The 23623-nt window shown below is 41.6% G+C and overlaps 1 protein-coding gene across 1 annotated transcript in view; it reads right to left on the reverse strand.

Moving 5' to 3' along the window:
• LOC116699629 (cadherin-18) overlaps nt 1-23623 on the reverse strand; it is an 88946-nt gene that overhangs the window by 14705 nt on the left and 50618 nt on the right. The window contains exons 5-8 of the mRNA XM_032532305.1: nt 16507-16674; nt 13688-13875; nt 8336-8589; nt 6812-6948 (exon numbers count right to left, since the gene is read on the reverse strand). Coding sequence (XP_032388196.1) covers nt 6812-6948; nt 8336-8589; nt 13688-13875; nt 16507-16674 — 747 coding nt within the window. The remainder of the gene's footprint in view (nt 1-6811; nt 6949-8335; nt 8590-13687; nt 13876-16506; nt 16675-23623) is intronic.

The following is a 23623-nucleotide window of genomic DNA, read 5'->3' on the forward strand; positions in this document are numbered from 1 at the left end:
ACCAATCATATTTCATATTATTTCATATATTTCATGGCCCTGCTCCTTGCATGATTTCCTCCGTCTTTCCGCTGCTTCCTCAGTGGGACCGACTAGTGGAGGAACCGTAAATGTTGTTTAAGGGAAGTGAGAATCAGCCAGTGAATTAGCCTGTGTGACAGGAATGAAGGCAGGATGAATAAGATAATAGAATACAGCTTATAAAATATGCAAAAGAGTATTCTTCCTGATCAAACGCATGCTATAGCTTCATTAGGTGTGCAGGTTGCCATAAAGTTCAGCCAACTTTGTGACTCCATTAAGCTGTCCGAGTTAATTCAGCACCTCACTCAGACAGCCTTTACACAATCTGAGCAATAAACAGGCGCCAGGAGGAGGTAGTAAAAGTTCAATAAATCAAAGCGTATGAATCAAAAGAGTCAGTTCTCGCCAGCAAAACAACTGACGAGATCTCATCCGTCAATTGTCTCTTCCTTTCTCATTGTGCTGTTGCATCTCATTAAATTTTGTTGTTCTGTAACTTCCATTTGTTTGTTCATTCAGCTGTCACATTCAATATCTCACACACCACGGCACAGATCCCATTACGCCACACAGCTGAGTAAAACGTTTGACCACAACAAGGACTTTAATATTGGATATTTGATGCTTGAAAACTCTTTACTTTAGCCTAATTGAATTCTGCAAGTACAGATTTAATTTCATCGTAACCTCTGAAGTGTGTAGGAATACATGTTGGATTTAAAAAAAAAAAGAGAGATGGACTGGAATTCCCAAAGCCAGATAAAAGAGCTGAATTATCTTTGTATTCTCAGTGGATCAGGATTAGAGTTTGTTCCCTGATCCCCATGGCCAGATTGAATTGTTCTGTCCTGTTTATGTCCCGGTATCGGGGCAGTGGGGGCTCCTTTTGCCTGGCCTTTGGTCCTTGATGAGAATAAAGATATAAAAACAGAAGTGAACTTCCCAAGAGCCTTGCCTAATGCCTAAAGAGCTGTGCATCATTCAAGAAAACATGATGGTTAGATAGAAACATCCTATTTTTTTATGCTTTTTTTGTACGATATCCTACAAAAGTGGGAGGCTACCGGCTGGCCACGTGACACCGGGTAGTCATGTGATACCGGGTAGTCATGTGACTCTCGACTCGGACATATCAGCGGCGATGGGCAGATGTGGCTAAGTGGGTAGCACTTCTGCCTCACAGCAAGAAGGTTCTTGGTTCGAATCCAGGTCGTTCCGGGCCTTTCTGTATGGAGTTTGTATGTTCTCCCCGTGTTTGCGTGGGTTTCCTCCGGTTTCTTCCCACCATAAAAGACATGCATCCTAGGTAGGACTACAGTTGAAAACTAGCCAATTGGCTAACACTGGCGCATTTACAGAAATGTTCATTAATGTGCATTGTCCTAATCAAATAAATAAATAAAATAAAATGTGTCTAACCGAAAAATGTGTGATTCGTACAAAAAAATCCCCATTTCTATCTTATTTTGACACTTGCTTTCCACACCTGCCTCACTCTTGATAACGTGTTTATTTGCATGACGGCTTTATATATCTAGTTACTTTATGATCAACATGTGGGAATTTTGACTTAACCCTTGTGTTGTCTTCCCGTCAGCCATGCAACGTTTGGTTTTTCTGGGTCAAAATTTAAAATTAAAACCTAAAGACACTTTTACCGCTTTCCCAAGTGTGTTTGTCACTTTTCCCAAAATTCTTTGTCACTTTATTTTCAGTGTATTTCGGGACTTTTTTTGTTGTTTTTTCCCCAACATTTTTGTCACTTTTTTCAACATTCTTTATATTAAAAAAACCTTCAAATGCCCTAAAATTAAATAAACACCCAAATCAACTAAAGCTAGCGAACTGATCATTTATATTACTCATGAAGAACGTCGTACGGAACCATTCACGTTATTCTTTGGGGCAATTTGTTTGAAAGAAAAACAAATTTCTGACGTTGAAACTGTTTGAAAATGTGTCAAATGTGACCCGAGGGCAACAGGAGGGTTAAGTTCTGATTTCCTTTGTTTTTCTAGATTCTCCGACCCATGTGAGTCTGTTCTGTTCTGCATCATCATCATTTACCTCATTCCCTATTATTAAATAAAACTTCTTTTGAATGGCCTGAACTTCTCTGGGGCTTTTCCCATGCATTCTGACCGATGCCCCATGGTGATGGCAATCAAACTTAAAAACTGATCCCTCCTGTACAGGTGACTGTTCGCTGGGTGCAGTATTATGACTAAATTACGTCCACAACATATGAGCAATTTGCCGCTAAGAAATGACAGATTAGGCACCAAAACAACTAGTTAAGATTAGGAAAAAGATCACGGCTTGGATTAAAATACTCCCAAGGAACACGCATTTCTAGGGTGAAACTCTTTAGTTTCCCCAGGGGAGTGAACTCCGCTCCCTGGCTTGATAGTCCTGGGTTTTGACGCCCACCGATCCGTGCCGACCTCCTCTCTACACGGCCAGCCGCGTTCCTATACATCAGTCGTCAATGTGGTGCAAACAGCAAAAAAAAGAAAAGAAAGTGGAATGCTTACAAATTACAGTGGTTAACTTTTCGTAGCTTTTGGAAAAATGGTTCATAAGAACAGGCTGCATTATGGGACCCTTATGCGTGCTCCGACAACTAACGTATTGAGTTACTCACAACGCCATTATCGTAAATTATTAGCCGGATAAGCGAGAGTCAAAAGCGCCCCCAAAAAATGTCTAAAGCATAAAAAAAAGCATTGAAAAAAAGCTCTAATAATTAAAGAATGGACTTAATTTCATAAATGTTCTAACAGAACAGCTTTGTCTCAGAGAATTTGAAATAAAAATGTTTTTATACAAACTGTAGCCACACACGTTTCCGTTTTTAATTACAGAACAAAGTCCGGACAATGAGCTATTTTAACAATTATGTTTTAGAGGGTGAAGTAATTGGATAGTAAAGTTGTTTAAAATCCATATTGCAGACATGTTTCATACTCTGTCCTATCCTTCATCTCTCTCATCTATTCCATCCCTGTCATCTCTCCACGTCGTAATCTCTCTCTGTGCTTTGCAGGGCTCCTCTCAGCTCATCCTATTAGAGGAGACTTATAGAGTGTATCTGGGGAGCCGCTGCAGGAGAGGCATTTTCTGATCAGAGCTAAGGGTAATAGGCAGGGGTGAAGGGCAGATACCATATCTGAAAAAATCTCTCTTCTGTCTGCTTTACTTCACCAGAGAGCTGAACTTTTTTTCATCCAGTCTCACCTGCAGACAGAACGACGATGGCCTTTGCTCCGGACCTCCTGCTAAATGTCACTGCAAAGCAGATATATAACTGTGCTAACTTTATTTAATGAGAGGACAGAGAAGGAGATCTGAAGGTGTAGACCGAGAAATAGACACATCATGGGCCTCAGAACCAACATGTGAGAATAGAATATATCCCTCCCACTTTTTAATGCTTTTTTAATGCTCCGGCTAGCTCTTATATTTCCTTTGGGTACATTGGCAGTATACAGTATATATACTGTATATGCATGTATATAGTGAGCAACATAAAGCGCCAGGGGATCGTTTAATGCCACTGTATCACTAGAAAACATTGGCAATATTCTGACCTGAACTCACCACACCGACACCATATCGCATCACAAAGACTGCCAGACAGCAGCTCTTCAACATGGACTCCAGTAGTCTCTGCAACGTCTACCATGGTGCACCGTGGAGAGTATCCTGACCGGCTGCATCACCGCCTGATATGGCAGTCTCGCCTTGCAACACCTTCCTCCACAGCGCTGCAGAGGAGGGTTCTGGCTAGTCCACACAGCATTCAGGGAAGTTTACTAATTTATCGGTATTAGAGATGTTCCAATGTATCGCCTCTGATACGGCCTAAAATGCTGGCATCGGTATCGGGAAGTACTGGACTTTATGTACCACGTAATGAAGAAAAAGAATGAAAATCTACGTCACCATACCTAGAGATTGGCGTGGGTTACTTTCCATAAAATCATCTCTCAATGCAAATTGAACGGGTACCGAACTTAATTTAGGGATGCTATGGTAATTCCGGGATCACGACTGAATGAATAACTGGCCTTTAATAAACAAAATAAAAAAATCTTCTATGGGAATTTTTAGTCATGCCCCTGTACTTTAAGGAAGAACATTTATTTATTTATTTACAATACATATATTCATTGACAAAGAAAATTGGTGACCTTAAAGATTGGATTTTTCCTCATTAAGGCGTTTTTTTATTTCTCTTTTTAGTCATTTTAAGCAGGGGTTCCTATGCACATGAGCAGCACTGTACACCCAGCGATGTAAGAAGAAGGCCAACAGGATCACCAGAGACCCAAACCAGCACCGCCACTAACAGTTCTGCCTGCAGCATTTGGTCCCGAACCGCCAGACTCAGAACACTCGTCCCACAGGCCATAAAACTCTGGAGTTCTGAGCTTGTTGCCTTTTTTTCAAACCATCACTTAATCTTTATACTTTTACTTACTGTTTCACAACAGTTTACAACCATTGATATTTTAGATTTTGCTTTTACTTGCTTAGTTTAAAAAAAGATGTTGGGCTATTTTGCTTTTCATTGGATAGGTATAGAGAGATACGTTAGATAACACCATGGCTGATGGAGATTCATCTTGGAGGTGGAAAAACATCACAGGACAACGCCAGAAAGGAGACGGCATGGACTTTAACTACAGGAGTGCTTGGAGTGGAAGTTAGACTCTAGTCTTCCCATCCACCTGCAACTTGTGATTTTCTGGGCTAAAATTCGACATTTTGATGTGTTGTTTTTTTCCACACTTTTCTCAATGTTATTGTAGATTTTTTTCCCAATTTTTTTGTCACTTTGATTATGTTTTTGTAGTTTTTTTTAAACAAGTTTTTTTCTCACATTCACCAATTTTTTTCTCACTTCTTTTAAACAAGTTTTTTTTTTACCTTTGTCACTTTTTTAGCGTTTAAAAAATAAAAAATGTTTTGGATTTGAAGTTTTTTACAACATTCTTTGGTCATCGTTCTGATATATAATTGTTTTGTTGTTTTATATAAACGGGTCAATTTGACCCCGAGGTCAACAGAAGGGTTAATGCACAAATGATTGTTCTGACAAATATGTGATTATTCATCACAAAAGTGCTACAAATTAATCTGCAAGTCGGGCAGCAGGACCCTCCACTCCTGAGAAGCTCCTAGTGTGGGTTTGGCCCGTGGTGGAGGAAGCAACAAAACCAGAACGCAACAAAACCAGAACGCAGCAAAACCAGAACTCAGCAAAACCAGAACGCAGCAAAACCAGAACGCAGCAAAACCAGAACGCAGCAAAACCAGAACGCAGCAAAACCAGAACGCAGCAAAACCAGAACGAAACAAAACCAGAACGCAGCAAAGACGCGCCTGGTAGAACATCGGGTTAAGAATTTCATTGCCGGTGATTATTTCTAGTATAGGCGGTGTGTGCACGTCACTAATAAAGAACCTTCCACTTTATGTTATGCATCCGTCCCAGCCTTTGGCTGCTGGTGAGCCAGCACCTCACTAGAATATGTATTTTTTTCTTTAACTCTAACATCAAGATGTCAAGAAGATTGACTGAAAATAAGGGATGACAGCTTTTAAATTTCCCACTGACTAACCTCATGAAACTTTAATACTGAGATTAATTTCACATTGATTCACATGAGGGGAGATACGCTGGAGTAACATCTTTGATTCTTAAATGATATGGTAGGTGTCCCTCCTGCACAGGAGGTTCGGATCTTGGTTTCATCTCCAAAAACTCGGCATCAGGGTGACTGAGCCGCCCGACATTTATGAATGCCCCCGCTCAGTCCATTACTCACACTATTGCGCAGTAAAGGCCAGTGGAAAGGGTAATTGGCAAGATAAGCATCGACTGGAGAGAAATACGAGCTTCATCAAGAATGAGATCGAGAATAAATCAGTGACGGGAGTATTCCACAGACGCATTCAGCACAACCTCATCTACGCAGAGGTCCTGTCAGATCACCAAATGTGTCTCAAAGTGCAATCAGAGTTAGAATGAAGTAGTCTTCTTAAATGTCTCAATCTTTTTTTTGTGGAATTTGTTTCAAAAACAAATGAAATTTAATCTGTGAAGCAATTATTCTGCGCTGGCTGAGTACATATGTAGACTTGTTATTAATACGCTGCATGCCATACATATGGATTATTTTTTCTTACAAATGTGTAAGTGCCAATGTAAAATTATGTATATGTCTGCAGAACAGCAAAGTATAGTTGGGTATATTTCATTGCCAATATAAAGTCTATATATGTATAAAGGATTTTTAATATTATTTTAATCTGTTTATTGATCCCCAATGGGGAAATTATAATTTACACTCTGTGTCCACACTTTTGTTAGTTATCACACACAGTCCTGAACCACACACACACACACACACACCACACACACACACACACACACACACACACACACACACAAGCTCAGGAACTGTACATTCACTAATGGAGAGATGTCAGAGTGAGTGGGCTGCCAGCCGAACCAGCGCCCTGAGCGGTTGGGTAGTGTCCAGGAGGTGAAGTAGCATCTCTCCAGCCATCAAACCACACTCCATACTTTTTGGGCCATACTGGGACTTGAACCAGTGACCCTCTGGTTCCCAACCCAACTCCCTACAGACAGAGCTACTGCCACCCCACTTTTTTTTTTTTTTTTAGATAGATATCCTTTGGATGTGTAGCTTGAGGGACAAATAAAGGGATGTTTTTAAATTTTTGCCTGTTTGCTCTGCTGTTTCTCTGAACTTACCAACCTCTGCAGCCATCACAGTGATGTTATGCCACGCAGTCTCCTCCCGGTCCAGAACCTGAGTAGTCCTGATGATGCCGCTGTTCACCCCGACGGTGAAATGCAATGGTCTTTCCTCTCCGTTTTCTATGAAGTACCTGTGATACAGAACGTTGGGATTAGTAAATCACAAGCTGCAGAATTGTTGTTACGGCTGCCTCTCTGGTGTGTAACCCTTTTAGTGATTTGGATGCAGCATGACAAGGGGGATGTGGCACTCCCAGCTCTTGGAATGGTTCCAGAGACAGTTTAGAACTGAGACACCCCAATTCAGAGTAGTTTCCTGTATTGCGTTGGCTCCGCCACTGCCACGCCTCTTTAGGGACTAGCGGCAGGTCTTAAGTGTATTGAATCCAATGGGAGAAGTGAACAAGAACACAGGTTTTCTCTGATTTCTTCCCCCCATAGTCACCAAAGTAAATTTTGCACCCCTTTTTAAAAGCCTTAGTAGCTAGCTATCTAGTTAGCTAGCTACTACTAAGATTATCCTTATTGTTTTTTGGACTTTCAAACTCAAGATCTCAAGTTTGATAGTCGAGATTTTGAGTTTAGTGTATGTCCCCAGTAGGCTCCATGTATATATTTTTTATTTTTTTTTGTTTTTTATTTTTATTTCCTCCATGAAAGTTGAGATTTCGAGTTTAGTGCTTGACCCCGGCACATTTTTGTTTTGTTTTGTCTTAGTTTTTTTTTCTTCTATTTTCCTCCATGTCATTCCGGACCTCCGTAAAAAAAACTAAGGCCCTCTTGCTGAAGAAAACATTTGATGCTTACTTCTGTCTAACTTCTGACTTTTGGGAATTTTTGTAGCTGGATATATATTTTGTAGCGTCTGAATAAGATTTTGGATAACCCTAGTGAGATGCTCGCCAGGGTATTTACGTGATTTCCTGCTTAGCTCTAACGCCACTCCCTCTCTTCAGCTACTCTCTTGCGCACTCGACCACATAACATGCGTGTGGGCGCTCGTTGCGACTCCGTCTAAAACTCTGCCCTTTATGTCCAGTTGACAGTTTGTAACATTAACAGAAATAAAATAGATTATGGATCATTGTAATTCTGTAGTTAGTTGTAGCTGACTTTACAAGCTGTATTTGCTATCTATTGGCTGTTGAAACAGGTGACGTCACTTACATGTTAATACTGAGACGGGCCGGTTCAGACCACTTCAACTTTTCCCTGCAACGTTTTAAAACGGTTTGTCTCGCAGCAAATCTTTGGTCTGAATTTTGCTTAATGGACCTGATGGAGGTCTGATGGACCTGGTCTCAAACTGAGAGAAAGCAGCACTGTGCCTCTGCTGCAGAACATGTGCCAAGGGAGACATAAGCAGATAAGTGAGGGAAATGTAGTATGTACAGAAAAGTGTGTACGATTCTTCAGTGGACCTGCTGTTCGGTACATGCCGGAGCCACACACTGTGAAACAGCTCTGACACAACTGCAAAGGTTCTTTTGTCGTAGAGATGCTGACTGTTTCCTTTACCTGACAGCGCTGTTGGTGCTATCAGGATCCACAGCGGTTACAGTGCCAACCTGGGTGCCAGCAGGTGAGTTTTCATATATGTCCATAATGTAGTAGTCCATGGAGAAGACAGGAGGCTCATCCACATCACCCACAATGACTCGTAGAGATGTAGAGTCCTTAAATGGCCCCAGGTGGGCGAAGCGGGAGTCTGGATGAGTGTTGGAGCCTTCGATGTTGAGTGTGTGAACCTTTCTCTTCTCATAGTTTAGAGGCTGGGGAGGAGAGAGAACAAACAATGTCTTACTAGGGACACATTCAAAGAAGATCACACAAAATACATCTTTAGAATAATTATTAATTAGGGACTAATGTAACAGATACAGATGACTGTTCAGATCAGGTGTATGCAATGGGTATAATGGTTCCTTTCCCTTTAGAACAAATAGGATGCTCCTGTAAAACCATCCACACAACACCCATACAATTGAAATTGGGCCTGCAAGGGATTATAGATTAGAAGAATATTAAAATCAGTCTGATAAGTTTAATTAACCGTGTGCACAGTTCAATAAACATTAACCACTGGGTCTGAATACAAGTTCAAATTATAAAAAAAAACAAAAACACAAACAACTTCTCTTTATTTTCACTAAGTCTTTAGCCAGCTGCCATTCACAATAACCTAAAACACAATGTTCTCATAGGGCTTCGGCCACCGGAATCGCCAGCCGTCAACAGCTTCTAACAAAGAAACATCCACAGCAATGAATGCCTAAAAACACCCATTGATTATTCGTCCCAATAAAGTGAGAAATCCCCAGAATACAAAGTGTTCCAATATGCTGACAAAAGCAAACACTCAAACATTGGGGGAAAAGGAGAAAAATAATTCAGGACTTCCTCTCTTCTCAAGTTTGTTGCAGCTGGAGAAGAGGTACAAAGAAAATCAAAACCACTTTTAACTTGTGGCTCTGAAAAACCAGTAATGCTCACTCCTGCCTTCCCCGTTGTCATAGTCTGAAGGCTGCGGGGGCAAATCAGACACACCCGAGCGCTTTCAGTTCGGCTAAAGCTGGGAGTACCGGCCATGCTGCAGGATTTCATCCAATTCCTGTACACTTCATTCAAAATGTGAAGTCAAAAATATTATTTTGTGACACTTTGCACCTGATAAAACTAGCGCTGGTGCCTGTAATATGAGTTGCTCAATAGTAGGCTAGTGACAAAGGGTCAAAAAGGGCTTTATTTGGTGAGATACCCCTACCGGAGGTAGAACTAAACCAAGCAATGTTTTTCCTCATCTCTCCCATATATGAAATGGATTTTTGGCTAAAAATATGTTACGGATTAATTATGTTTCTATGATAATCCCTGGCAAAGTAACCACAAAGTAAATGAAAACAGTCTGCATAGATATTGATACGAAATACAGAGAAGCCGTATGGCACTGTCCGGATAGTCCAATGTTAGCCACTTCTCCGTAAAACAGAACACAGCAAATCCCCAGATCTCGTTGTGCACTGACCCGGGAGCGGCGCTCATCCATCTTGTTGCTGATAGATTGCATATTTTGCCAGCAGCATGGTTGGTATCGGAGGCTGCGTAAGTCCCCCGCGTCTTCCTCTCTTTCGCCCCATATTGCCTTCGGTAACCAGGGTGCCAGGTCTATGATGTTTTGATAATATCCACAGGTATCATAGGTGTTTTAGACAATTTTAGAGCATTATGTCTGCTGTCCAACAAAGTCTGGCGATGATAAGTGGTAAAGGAGGACATAAGCTATATTATCCAACTAGTATGTAAGGTTAAAACTAACACTAAGCGCAGCGTGAGAGGCTCGTAGCATGTCGCCATACATCGCCGCAATTTTCCATTAAGTTAAATGGATAATGTGTTGAAATTTAAATATGTGTAAACTGGAACACCAAGACCTTTTTTGCTTGGCAGTGCCGTTTAGGGTGTAATACACAGTTTTCTTTTTGTCTTATTTGTGCAGGTTGAGTTGTCTCGCAATGTTTTTGTGAATTCACTTGAGAGTATCAACACATCCATTTCATATGCACAGATGTTTATGCCAATCTTCCTCTCTGCCACATCACTCCTGACGGGCTTTGTACATAGATGAGCAACCACTAAAGGACTCAGAAGGTGATTCAATCAGGAGAGACTTTGTTGCAGATGTGCAAATATTTCTGATACATATATATATTGCCTAATAAGAACTGTACATGTCTTTGGGGATTAGACCCCATTGTTAAAAATATTTTAAAGGGGTATAGAGAAGCCTGACTATTCCCCCGGATGGAGTCTAGACATTTGTGATTGTGAAGAGGGAACTCGGAGACCAGACGTTGGGCCTGACTGTCAGAAAGGAACTCAGGTTGCAGTGGTTGAAGATGCCCAGAGACTCTCGTTGTCCATGGTGTTGCAGAGGAGACATATACGATATTGGGGGGGGAGGTCTTTGGTTGAATTGACCGGATGCTCTCGCTGTTTCACTGGAGCAGAGAGCTGCTTCACGCGCACTTCTGGGACGCACCGTGACAAGGGTGGTGGAATTGGAATATCAACCATGGACTTGAATGGCAGCGATGGCCTGCGGGGGTCGCGGCGCCTCCAGAAAGCAGTGCAGACACACGCAGTGGAAAGTAAGGGTGTGAAAGGAAACAACAGCGTTCAGCTTTGGAGACGAAGAGGACTGCTGCAACAGTTGAAGGCATGGCTGACAACCAAAAGAAGCATCCACGAAATGTTTCAGTTAGTGAGTGTACTGCTAAGAAAAGACCTTCATGTTGAAAAACTAAACTCCCTAAAAAAAAAGATAGTGACTGACCGCAAAGAAAAACATGGACAATCATTGGTGTGCTGAAAAAAAATGTACAGAGGTCTGAGACTGATGTTGCCTTATTGTTCTTGAACAGGTCAATAATGGGTTTTGTATTGTTAATATGCGATCACCAAAGGCTTGCGTCATACGGATGCTCCAACAATGTTGTCATTACTTCTCATTATTTCTCATGGGGGGGGACAGAAACTACACACTACAGCTTTGAAGTGAATAATGTTAAAAGTGAAAGATAGAGGCGCTTCCAGGATTTTTTAGGATAGAAAAACACAATGCGATTCTGCTACATAAAACATCACATTCATTATTAATTTAACTTGTTTTCATTTAAATAAAATTGTATATCCCAATACAATACACATTTTCTATTGGCTCAGTCTGCCACTTCCACCAATGCCACCAATTGTTTCAAAAATAATTCCAGTGCTGGTTCCATGGTATCAGAATTTGGGCTAGTTGTCACGGAAACATTCATTGGTCATGTGACAGGGACTGGGAAAATTGGCAGAAGAGGCAGTAACAGTAGTCTGATCTAATGGAAATCACAATTGTCAGATTGACAACAGTTTAGCCCAATTGATTGGAGGGGGGGGCCAACATGTTTCCCCCTACTAGCCCCGCCCCTGGATATCAGTGTCACTTTGGATGTTCTTTGGATTCCTGCCAACAACAAATTTGTGAAATGCTTCCTGTAATACGTGAAGTTATTAACTGAAAGAAAACATACACTATGTACACAAGTACATAAATGTCATTGCCCAGTTACTGTATTGCAGCGTTGTGTTGAACCAATCACAGCCCATCCTGAGACAAAGCAGTGTGTAGAAATGCAAATGCAGTGTGTTCCAAGCTCTAACGTCAAGACATATTATTGCATTCTGGCATTTCTGTGAAGAAAAAAAACAGTTTTATTTTATTAGGTTGCAAGTTTAAACATGGTTTAAAGGTTTCCCTGTGTTGATACTTACAATTGTTTGTTCCTTTGTTCAGTTCCACCATGCAGGACAATTGTTTGGTGACGGGGCCGGCCTAAGTATTTCCTGTTTTATAGGAAAAGGGTGGTCAAGGATGACATCACCGGGCCAAACCAAGTAGAGGGTTTTCTTGTGTATAGGAATGTTTATTTTGGTTGTTTTTGGTTATTATATAAAAAAGGTGTGAATAACCCTGACCTGTTTTGTAGTCAGTAGGATAGGAGGGAACGGTAACAAAGTCCCATAGGTTAAGAGATTGCAAGGTATTAATGTTATGGAGTAGATCCACCTGCTTTAGGATGGGATGGACTGAAGCAGTGGGGTGTGACTTGATAACCCTATATTAGTAGGCTCGTTCAAGATGAGCCAGGTCTGAGCAGAATCGATCACCGGCGATCGGCGCCCGTTGCATGCCGGTTAGATTTGTGTCCGACTTGATCCCGCCTTGCTCTGACGTCACGCACACGCGGGCAACGGAAATCTCACGAGAGCGAGGCGGCCGCAGGTCTGAGACGCAGGCGGCGCAGTTGCTTTTCACCGACTGCAAGAGCCAGGCGGACCCTGGCGGACCCAGAGCATGCTGGGAAACGCCGGCTTCTCAGCTGATTTAAAATCTGATTGGTTTACAACATGATGACGTTTTATATAAACTTTTTTATCGTTTTTGAATCGGAGGGATTTTAATTGCTATTTGTCTGATTTAAAGACATATTCTGTCCAGAACACATGTTGTGTGACTGATAGAGACATTTAGAAGTCAGAGAGACTAATCTGAGCAGATCACGGATCATCTACAGTCTGTTGTTCATTAAAATCAGCAACAGATCGCATGTAGAGCACTTTGCCAGCTACTCTGTCATAATTAAAACAACTGGAGACTGTGTACCAGCTGATGTGTGGGTCTGATTATATTTTGTTAAATCGGAATCGCACCACAGTGTTTTTGTCACTTCCTGTCCAGCCTGAAGGCGACTGGAATCGGCTGGAAACTGTCCGTCTTTACCGCAGCTTTTTGTCCCCGCCCCCGGCTGCTGCCGCCTGCTCTCGTCCGCTTTACAGGCGAGGCGCAGTTCATCTCAACGAAGCTAATAGTAGGATTTGTGCTCCTGAGGAAAAAGCGGGAGGTGAGGCTGTGCTGCCAGGAACATGTACCTGTTAGTGCCACTATCAGTTTAACATGCAATTGTCTTTACGTTTGATTGGTTAATCATCTGTGTACTGCAGACCATGGAAATAAACTAATCACCTTTGGAAATCTGCAAGTCTGCCTACCTACCACCATCCTAGCCACTCTGGCCAACGCTCCACACACACACAAAATCTTTGATGATACATCAATGATACATCAAGGTATACTGGCCAACTGGGCAAACCTTGACACTAGTAGAAGACTAAATTATAGAGCAAGCCAGAGAAAACCGCTTTATCGTGTTCTTGGCAAATACAGTATCCCTCACAGCCACACTTGAAACTGCGGCTCACATTTGAAACACATTACATAATTGCACGGGCCTCAGTGTTGGCCTGTGTGTTGTGATCTCTGACTCATACCTCCTTGAGGGAAATGATTCCCTCCTTGCGGTCAGCATCGGTGGTGATGGTGAAGATGGCAGCTGCGTCGGCATTAGTGATGCTGTAGGTCATCTCAGCGTTCTGCTTCTCATCTTCGTCGCTGGCTCTGATCCGACCCACGGCCTTCCCTACTGGAGCCAGCTCTGCCACGTACAGCTGGTAGCTCTCTGCAACAGCCACACAACATTACGTTGTACTCCTTTCATTATTTACATTTTAATGATTTTCAGTGCTTTAACATGCAGTTTAAAATGTTCACTCGTTTTTTCATTAGATTTTTGCTCTGACCAAGTGAACAGATGAATAAGCTGGCAGGGAAAATGACGACAAAGCAAAGGGTAATGGACATGGAAAGCTGTTTAGCTGCAAGTTTGGTTGCACATCGAATTTGAGCATTTAAGGCAGCACGGCATCGTTCTGAAAGTACTTGACAGCTTGGTTTTATTTCAGACAAACCAAAGGGATGATTGTTGACTTTGAATGAAGTGTATTCCACGATCATAAAGTTACAGTTTATTTAAATGGATCTGGTGAGCAATTTTTTGGCTGTTTTTGTGTTAAAGAGCCCCTGTTAAGCTTTTTACTCATCTTTCAGTGTGCTCTATAGTTTATTTTGTATGTAATGGATGTATAACGTACAAGAAAGCCTACATTTCACTCAAATGGAGCTTTCTCTCCCACAGACAACACGTTTTCTCCACTGCCTGAAAACGGCTTGCCCACATTTCTGTTTGAAATACCTCAGTTAGTGATGTCATTGATTGAAAATGCCAGCCCAGTTTCTCATGTGCTGCCGATAGGTGCTGCCTGAGCAAGCATAGTGGCTTGTTTGAATTTGGTTGACCAATCCCAACAGAGTGGGTCAGCTCACAAATCAGAGCAGACTGGGCTTTTCAGTGAAGGCGGGCCAAGAGTTTAGACGGAGTGTTTCAGGCAGAGGAGCTGCGAAACATAGTATGTTTTTTGAACATCGAAGGATGTAAACCTATTCTAGGGGACCTCAAGAGTCCAAATATGATGCTAAAAAACAAATGCACCCTTGTTAAGATGACAGTACTGCCAATTTTGGACTATAGTGATATTATTTACAAAATGGCACCAAACACAGCCCTAAAAAAACTTGACACAATCTACCATTCAGCCATTCGTTTTGCTACTAATGCACCCTTTCACACTCATCATTGTGACCTGTACAACCTGGTGGGACGGCCCTCCCTTTACACCCGGCGGCTACATCACTGGTTTCTCTTTATATACAAGACGATCCTGGGCAAGACACCTCCCTATTTGTTATCTCTTCTTCATGCCCTTCATAACACCTATCACACAAGATCGAGTAATTTGATTAAATTTAGTACCCCTCCTACCTCTACTACCTTTGGACGCAATGCCTTCCGCTTTGCAGCAGTACATGACTGGAATACACTACAAAATACCCTGAAACTTACATCTCTGATCCCAATCTCCACCTTTAGCAAAACCTCCAAAATTACATTGTTGACTCTTGTTCCTGCTGACAATCATGAACCATATTTATACACACATATTTAAGCTCTTATTCTCTTTCTTTCTTCGTTGACTGTCTTTTTTTTATTCAGTTGCTTGTTCTATGTGTCATGCGTTTGACTATGTAAAGTTGTACAGTATGTTTATTTCCTTTTTATTCAGTTGCTTGTTCTATGTGTCATGTGTTTGACTATGTAAAGTTGTACAGTATGTTCATATCTATTTCTGTAGCCTCTTGGCCAGGTCATGTTTGTAAATGAGAATTGGTTCTCAAACAGTTTACCTGGATAAATAAAGGTTAAATAAAAAATAAATAAAATAAAAAGAAGTATGATAGGGTCTCTTTAGACAAAAAGAATCTTACTCTTCAACAAAAAGATCAACCTCTGTAGGGATCATTTCCATAATGTCAGACATTTAGACTTAGCGTGTCAGAGGCGAAAAAAACTGCACTTTTAGTGGATGGAAATTAAAAGGTGCGCAATTGCATATTAACCTTACATTGCACTCTTTTTGCACAAGCTTGTTAATACTGGACTCATTTCAATAATGGTTGTTCCCATGATTTACTTGGACAAAAAATATAAACAAATAGGGTCTGTGTTAAAAAATACAAGAGTGACCCTTCAATGACAGAAGACTTTCTCTCAGTCTGAGATTATGGGAACTGTATCTATATCATGATGACATCTATAAACACGCATCTAGTTCACGGAGTGACTAAACCAGCACAACAGCAACTGAAGGATGGCCAGTGAAGAAAGGGCTGAAGCAAAAAGAAGGTACACTCGGGACCTGCTGCTGTCAGAAACAAGGGTGATTTTAGCCCTTTTGTTAGGGCTTGATTCCAGCCCTGCTAAAGAATAATTGCTAAAAAAAAAGTCTGTTTTAATCTGCTGTGAGCTCAGGAGTTCTGCTCTAGGAATATTACAGCATTGTGAAACTAAATCCAGAACCTAGATCCTTCTTAAAAAAAAAAAAAATCTGAGCCATTTTCAGATAATAGCGCGTTTATACTATATAAATATATTTATTGCAACATTATATAGATTGATAAATATCTGATTTCATTTGTTATACCACCTCACCTTTGTAGTAATGGCCCTGTGGCTACGTTTTCTCAGATCTGTTGGTGTCTATTGTCTATAGGTGCAAAATTGTTAAAATGCAAAGTTAGCATAGTAGGATAAAGTTTTAATAAATTACGTTAAAAGGGTGCCAGGCACCCCCCTGAAGCTCTGATCCTAGAATCGCTGCCTGGTCAGAAACAGTGTGAGAGAGGGGTCACTTACTCTGTGGAAACTTCGGCGGGTTGTCGTTGACGTCGGTGAGGGTGATGTTGACGGTGGTGGACCCAGACAGTCCTCCGACTGAGCCCGCCATATCTTTGGCCTGGATCACCACAGCATAGTGGTCCCTGGTCTCACGGTCCATGTTGGACATCGCTGTACGGATGATACCTGAGGTAGAGATGAAGAGAGAAGAAATATATGTAATGGAAGTTTAATTAAACAGGGACAATGCGCTATTAAACATTAACCCCTGTATACGAACAAGGAGAGATGCATTGCACCAATTTGTAGCACAATTGCTATTTTCCGCCCAAAGTCCCTGGACAGGTAGATTAAAAAATAAATATTTAATGCAAGTGAAATTCAAAACATGAAAACGTAAGATTTTACAAACACATTTACACCTTATTTACAACGATACAAATTATCATGGGCTCAATTGTTCCCATTTCCTAAACTAATTAAACAGACACTTAAACTATTTATTCTGGCGCCTGGGTAGAGCGTGCGCCCATTTACAGCGGTTCAATCCTTTCTTTCCTCTTTCATGTCTTCAGCTGTCCTATAAACATAAAGGCCTATATTCCACAAAAATCTTCTTTCTTCTTCTTTAAAACCATTTCATCCTTCCTCTTCTTTTTCTCTAGCATTATTTCCAGTCAGAGGCCTGGACCGAGTGTGTAACAGCCTTGTTCCACATACGGTCGCCTGGTTTCGGGCCTTGGGCGTTGCCCTATGGACTCTGGAGTGATCCAGAGAGTAGGGTGGGCAGCTGGTGTCTGGTGTGCACCATTTGTCACTGATGACCTTGTGGCTGTTGGCGAATGTTGCAGTTCTTTTCCTTGCAAGGTAAGGCACGTAGAGCTCAATTCTAACGGTAACGGTATTACAAGTTGGATCTTTGTAGATTTGGCTATCATTTCTATCAGTAATAATATCATTATACTCAACAAGGAATTGCAGAGATCTGGGAACGTGATGGAAAAATTTAAAATATTTATAAAAATAAAGTGGATTAGATCAGATTCTAAACTGCTGACTTGTTTAGAAGCTTAGGCCACACAAGGAACCAAGAGCCAGAAATGATAATATGGTACACTACTTCCTCCCATTTTGCTAAGTGCGTAGCTTTTGCAGCCAGCGACACCCCAAACGATTACAGTGCGCACAAAAGTACACATTGCCCTGTTTATTTGAATTGTAATCTAGTTTATTTGCTTTTTAGCTTGGCACTTTCAAAAAGGAAGGCACACATTTTTACATCTAAAAGTTAATGAATCATTTTCTGGTATATTAACCGTTAGTTTTTGTGTGGTTACCACGCTCATGGGGAGGTGCTGTCTGGTTACGGAGAAGGCGTGGCCAAGGTTGAAGGACTGTTGAATCCTGGGGCCGGCCAAAAAGCCGTACATCCATCCATCCATCCATCCTCATCCATCCACCCACCCACCCACCCACCCAACCCACACACACACACACACACACACACACACACACCACACACACACACACACACACACACACACACACACAACACACACACACACACACACACACACACACACACACACACACACACACACACACACACACACACACACACACACACACACACACACACACACACACAACACACACACACACACACACACACACACACACACACACACCACAACAACCACACACACACACACACACACACGGTTTATCCTGTGTGTGTCCTCTGGCAGTATATATGTGTTTGTGTCTCATTCAGTTAATCAGATGTTTAGTCATATCCTGTTTTGTTGTTGCAATTGGTAGCATTATATTTTGTTGACCTCACTTACAGGTTTAAATATTAAGTTCTTGGTTTACGCTGTTTTGTATTTGATAACGATATTAATGTTATTATAAGTGATAGAAATGATTTCCGTTTATTAGTCCAAAGTTGTAAAAAATAGGAAGTATAATAATTTTTAATGAACATTTTTGAGTGGAGTCCACAACATGATTTAGTCCTCCTCCTTAAAGGCTCCGACACATCAACTTGACGGCCGACCGTCGACAGAAAAGGCGGTCGAACTGATCATTTGGGTCCCGTTGCTAATATACTGTATTATTATGAAAGAATTTTCTGTAATGACACGTGATTTCGTATTTAGATTTTTTTGGACTAACAGAAATTTCCATAAACTTTCCATTTTTTTTTGCCAGGACATTATTTGTTCACAGGCTTTTGGTCTAACAGTGTGGTCAAAAGGACTTCACTTTGCAAACTGTCCACACTTAGAAGGTCTGAACCTAAACTGGTACTAACAAGGACAGAATTCTCACACACAGAGCTCCCGCATGAGATGCAGACAGTGTTTAGCCCGGGGGCTCTGCTCCACTGCATTACTCACTTCAGAGGCTAACAAAGCAGAGAGCCATCTGGCCTTATCAGCCCCTTTAGACTGAGCAGAGAGACATGGTGCAGGCTGGACAGTACAGGAAGCACACATTATGCACCTGTATCACAGATTGACCGGAGGAGAGACACGTATAGACTGAGAGAGAGAGAGAGAGAGAGAGCGAGAGGAGAGAGAAAGAGACAGAGGAGAGAAAAAGAGAGAGAACAAAAGGAAGTGGAGAGTTTGACAATGAGTGGAGGGGACTGGCGTGAGAAAGGGGAAACAACTACAGCGACTGGAGCCAGCTAGAATATTAAGGCTGTAACGATACACCAGACTTTGGTTCGCTTTGGTTCACGATTTTTGACCCACTATTCGATACAAACCTCCATTCTTTTTTTCCTTTTCTTGAGCGCGGGGTCGTAATCAAACATGTTTTCTCCCACATGCCATCGTTTTTTTTCATTGATTACATCCCAGTTAGCAACACAGCAATACAAAAGATACCTTATTTACTGACAGTGATTGATTTCAATGTTGATCGATCCAACACCAAAGATTCTATTGTACCTTGGTGAAGGCCATCTTAAAGCTCCCGTTCCTTCCCCGAGGAGCGAGGATGGAGGAGGGAGCTATGACTGAGGATACACAAGAGCAGGCTTCCCCGGAAGCCTTGCAGCAGAAGGAGTTGCTGCCTCCGCCAAGAGGACGTCTCATCCTTGTGAAAACACATTTCCTGTCTCCTTGCATCTGTCCTGTGCCTTCTCGGTGGGAAGGACTAAGATGTAAATCACACATTTGGTTGAGATTAGATCAAACCATAGGCACAGCTGAAAGGGATCTACTGAATATCTCTCCGCCATTCACTTACCCCCGGTAGATTCACCCTATTTTGAGGAAGACAGTTTTGATGAATAGAAAACTACAGAACAGTTGAATTGAACAGAGAGAGAGTGGACACAATTTTGAAAAGGGGTGTTACAGTGATGGAGGCAGAGATTAAATGTCAGAAACACAATCGTCACAATTTTAGATTCTTGGAATTAGTTCTTCACTTGGTATAAACAAATGTTTCAAGCCACTGTTGAATTTGATTCGAAGGGGCGTACTGAAACGTAATGTCTTCAGTCTTTTTGACAGAATGACACAAAACTGGACCCCACCAGCAGAAAACCAAAAGACCTTGAGCTGTGCACATTCCCCCACCCGCGTCATGCTGAAATTAGAGCAGCCCAAATAACACAATGGAGGGAAATGCATTTGTATTTTGCATTTTCCCCATTTAAGGTTACTTGGCATTATGAATGCAGCTTTCTTCTGCATGCCCTCGTCTCAGTTTTCGCTGTAATCCCTCGCACACAGACACATGAGAGTAATAGAGGGCAGATAAGAGGATACTTTTTCTCTGCTTTAGCTTGGAGAGAGAGACACAGATCAGAAAGCAAAGGGGAGGGAAGCTCAGCACACTTAGGGTCCAACTGATGTTTCTGCATTCAAGCTCCCAGTGGATCGTCTGCGCTAGTCTTTAGTTTTTTTTCACGCTTTCTTGAAATTTAAAAAAGGCAAACACTGTGGCCACTGCTAGTGATAAAAGGAAAATAAAATATATGATCAGGGATATATTGTGTAGAGTGTAACAGGAAGTTGTCAAGGAACAGAAGGCTGCTTGTGATCAAATGATTGTTGTAAGTACAAATGTAAGACTGTATTACCTTGTATTACATTATATTAATTTTCTATCACTATTAAATCACATTAGTACATATAGTACAGTAAACTGCACAACAAATCATACATTAAAACAAGTACAAAAGTAACATCAAAAGATGTAACAGCGTTGCTGCCATTAAGTAGTCCAAGTATGGCAGTGTCATCAGAGTCCGGGTGTAAAGGAAGGGGCCCGAAGACAGAGCCCTGAGGGCAGTGTTTACACACACATAGCAAAGCTTGCAAACTGTGGCTTTTTTGTCAACAACGCAAATGTTGTCAACATGAGTTTAGTCGATGGGTCTCCAGCATCTGCAGTTGCCATGCTATCTTTTGACCGGCTGTAGCCAAGTTGGAGGAGGTTGACTGACCCGCAGGCCTTTTTCCGCTAGACAAGCCGACCGGCCGGGACATGGGCGCGTGGCAGAATCGAAGATTCCAATTTTCTATTCAGTATCTAAGATTGTGACTTAATTTTGATCGATTTCAGTTTAAAATTAAAATCTTGACACCCTTAATTTTTATAGCTTTACTTTGCATATTCATATTAATTATACAAAATATTACGAATAATCGATACAATGTAGCTATTAAATTGGTTAAAGAGGAGACTTTATTGATCGGGTGGTCAAGTCAAACTTCCGCTGTTATTTTGGTGAAAGTAACTCAAAAGTAATGCAAAAGTAGTGTAAAGCATTACAATTCAGAGACAGTAATATTGTAATATAACTAATTATTCCGTTGGTAGTGACAACGGTTGATTATGTTCCTGTGTTTTTCTAACAGCCTGTGATCTGTTGCTGAGGAAATAATGAACCCAGTGGATGAGGCGTGGAGAGAAAGTTCTTTTTTAACTTGAGAGCGTTATTTAGTTTTACATGGTAACAATATCAAGCTTCACTCTAGCTTTAAAACAAACGGAGCCCGCTAAAGCGACCAAAAGACTGTGAAGTCGCCCTAAAAGAGTCAAGACTTTTGAGAAAACATTTGGGGCTGGAGCCTCAGAAGCCGGCTTAGCTTAGCTTTCATCGATGAGGTTTGGTGGTGGTCAAGCTAGAAATAAACTGTCACACAGTCCAGGGTATATTACAGTCACATGTAATGGGATTTGTAATAACTAGTGCGGTGCCCGTTCAAAACATACCACATGCCATTGCACTGCTACATTTAACTAGTAGATTCAGATTCTACACGCACAATATTACAATTTAAATATAAGGCATTATTATTTATCAACACTATCCAGCATTAAAGTAGAGGAGATGTGTGCATGTGCTACATAAATAAATTGATTTGGCAACCTAAACCATTGATTTATATAAGAAGGATTTAACCAGTGGCCATGGCCTTAGCCAGGGTTTAGAAATGAGTGGTCCAGAATTCTTTCAATTTAGCTTATTTTCTGCAATCCTGTGTGTGGTGTGTGTGTGTGTGTGTGTGTGTGTGTGTGTGTGTGTGTGTGTGTGTGTGTGTGTGTGTGTGTGTGTGTGTGTGTGTGTGTGTGTGTTTTGTGTGTGTGTGTCAGTTTTGACAGCGAGGCCCGTAGGAGTGAAAGACCATGAGTGGAACAGACTAGACATGAGTGCTCGAGTGTGTGGGTGAGGTGTAAATACCTTATCCATGGCCAGGTTTCGTCCCTGTTCTTGCCTGATAGCATAGTGTCTCTATGAAAAGGGACGGGCCGCAAAAGCATCTAGTGGAAGAATGCAACGGGGCCTGCTTTCTGCCATCTCTCTCTTTCCGTAGGAGCTCAGATTTTCTTTGAAGACTACCCATTCAAAGAAAATCAATCAAATCTCCCCTCCACCTGGACTTATTATATAATAAAATGCTTTGCTGAATGCATTTGGTTGCCTTGTATATTTTGCACTCTCTCGCATTGCCGGACCTATCTCCACAGCATACGTACGTAGGTATGTGGAGCCTCTGACCCTACGCTGTAGCCTGATGTGCACCTCTAGAATAATGTATGACTATACGGAATGTATCTCTTTATTGTATTTCGTGTCACGTTCTTAACTTCATAATTGCGGTCATTAACAGAATACAAGGACAGAAATCATCTACTGTTTACACTAGTTGAGAAATGAACATAATAGTAAGAAAGGTCTTTTTAGTTTTAAGGATAGGTAAGGCTGAAAGCATGAGGCCGTAAGGATGACTGTTACTGATGTGTCGCTCGGCTATGGAAAGACCCGACTCATTTCCTGGTTCTCCTTCTCCATAAACATGAAATCAAGGAGAGGGTTAACTTTTCCTGCTACAGATTTTCCACTGTGCTCAGAAAGAACAGGGGAGACACTTTGTTTCTCCCACTATGCCTCTAGAGTTGCTATTTGCTCCTAAGCTAATTGCAGTCACTCTCTCACTTGCTCTACCACACACTCCCCACACACCATAGACTGTATACATATTATATAATTATATTACGTAATATAACGGTCTATGCCACACACACATGCCGGCCCTGCTATTCTCTTAAAGAGATCGATGTGCACACACCAACGCAATTCAATACATTAAGTTAAATATTCACACAGTAATACAGTAATGTGAGCTATATAAATTAGATGGATACATGGTTAAATGTAATTTGCTCTCACTAGTGTATTGTCGTGTGTATTTTGTCTACAACAGTCCTTTGATTGGAGAGTTTCTTTTTAAATTTATTTAACCTTTATTTATTCAGGGAAGGTTCACTGAGAGGCAGCTTCTCGTCTGCAGGAACGCCCCGATCACATTCACACAGTTCCACATTCCTACCTGGAAGCCCCCCCGGTACAACCACAGTCAGATCTGCCGGCCACTGACCGCTCCGCTGAAGCAGTTGGAGGTTACGGGCCTTGCTCAAGGGCACCTCAGTGGTGCTAATGAGCGCTGCTCTTTCACCCAGATTTATTCCTGTTGGTCTGGGGATTGAACCCAAGACCTCCTCCTCCCTAGAGCTCGGGTCTCTAACCTTTAGGCCACCACTGCTGAATGACATATTCATATTCTTTGTAAATACACACGTTATATATCAGTCACAGAAAGAACCA

This window comes from Etheostoma spectabile, chromosome 12 (genome assembly GCF_008692095.1).
Source record: "Etheostoma spectabile isolate EspeVRDwgs_2016 chromosome 12, UIUC_Espe_1.0, whole genome shotgun sequence".
Classification (NCBI taxonomy): Eukaryota; Metazoa; Chordata; class Actinopteri; order Perciformes; family Percidae; genus Etheostoma; species Etheostoma spectabile.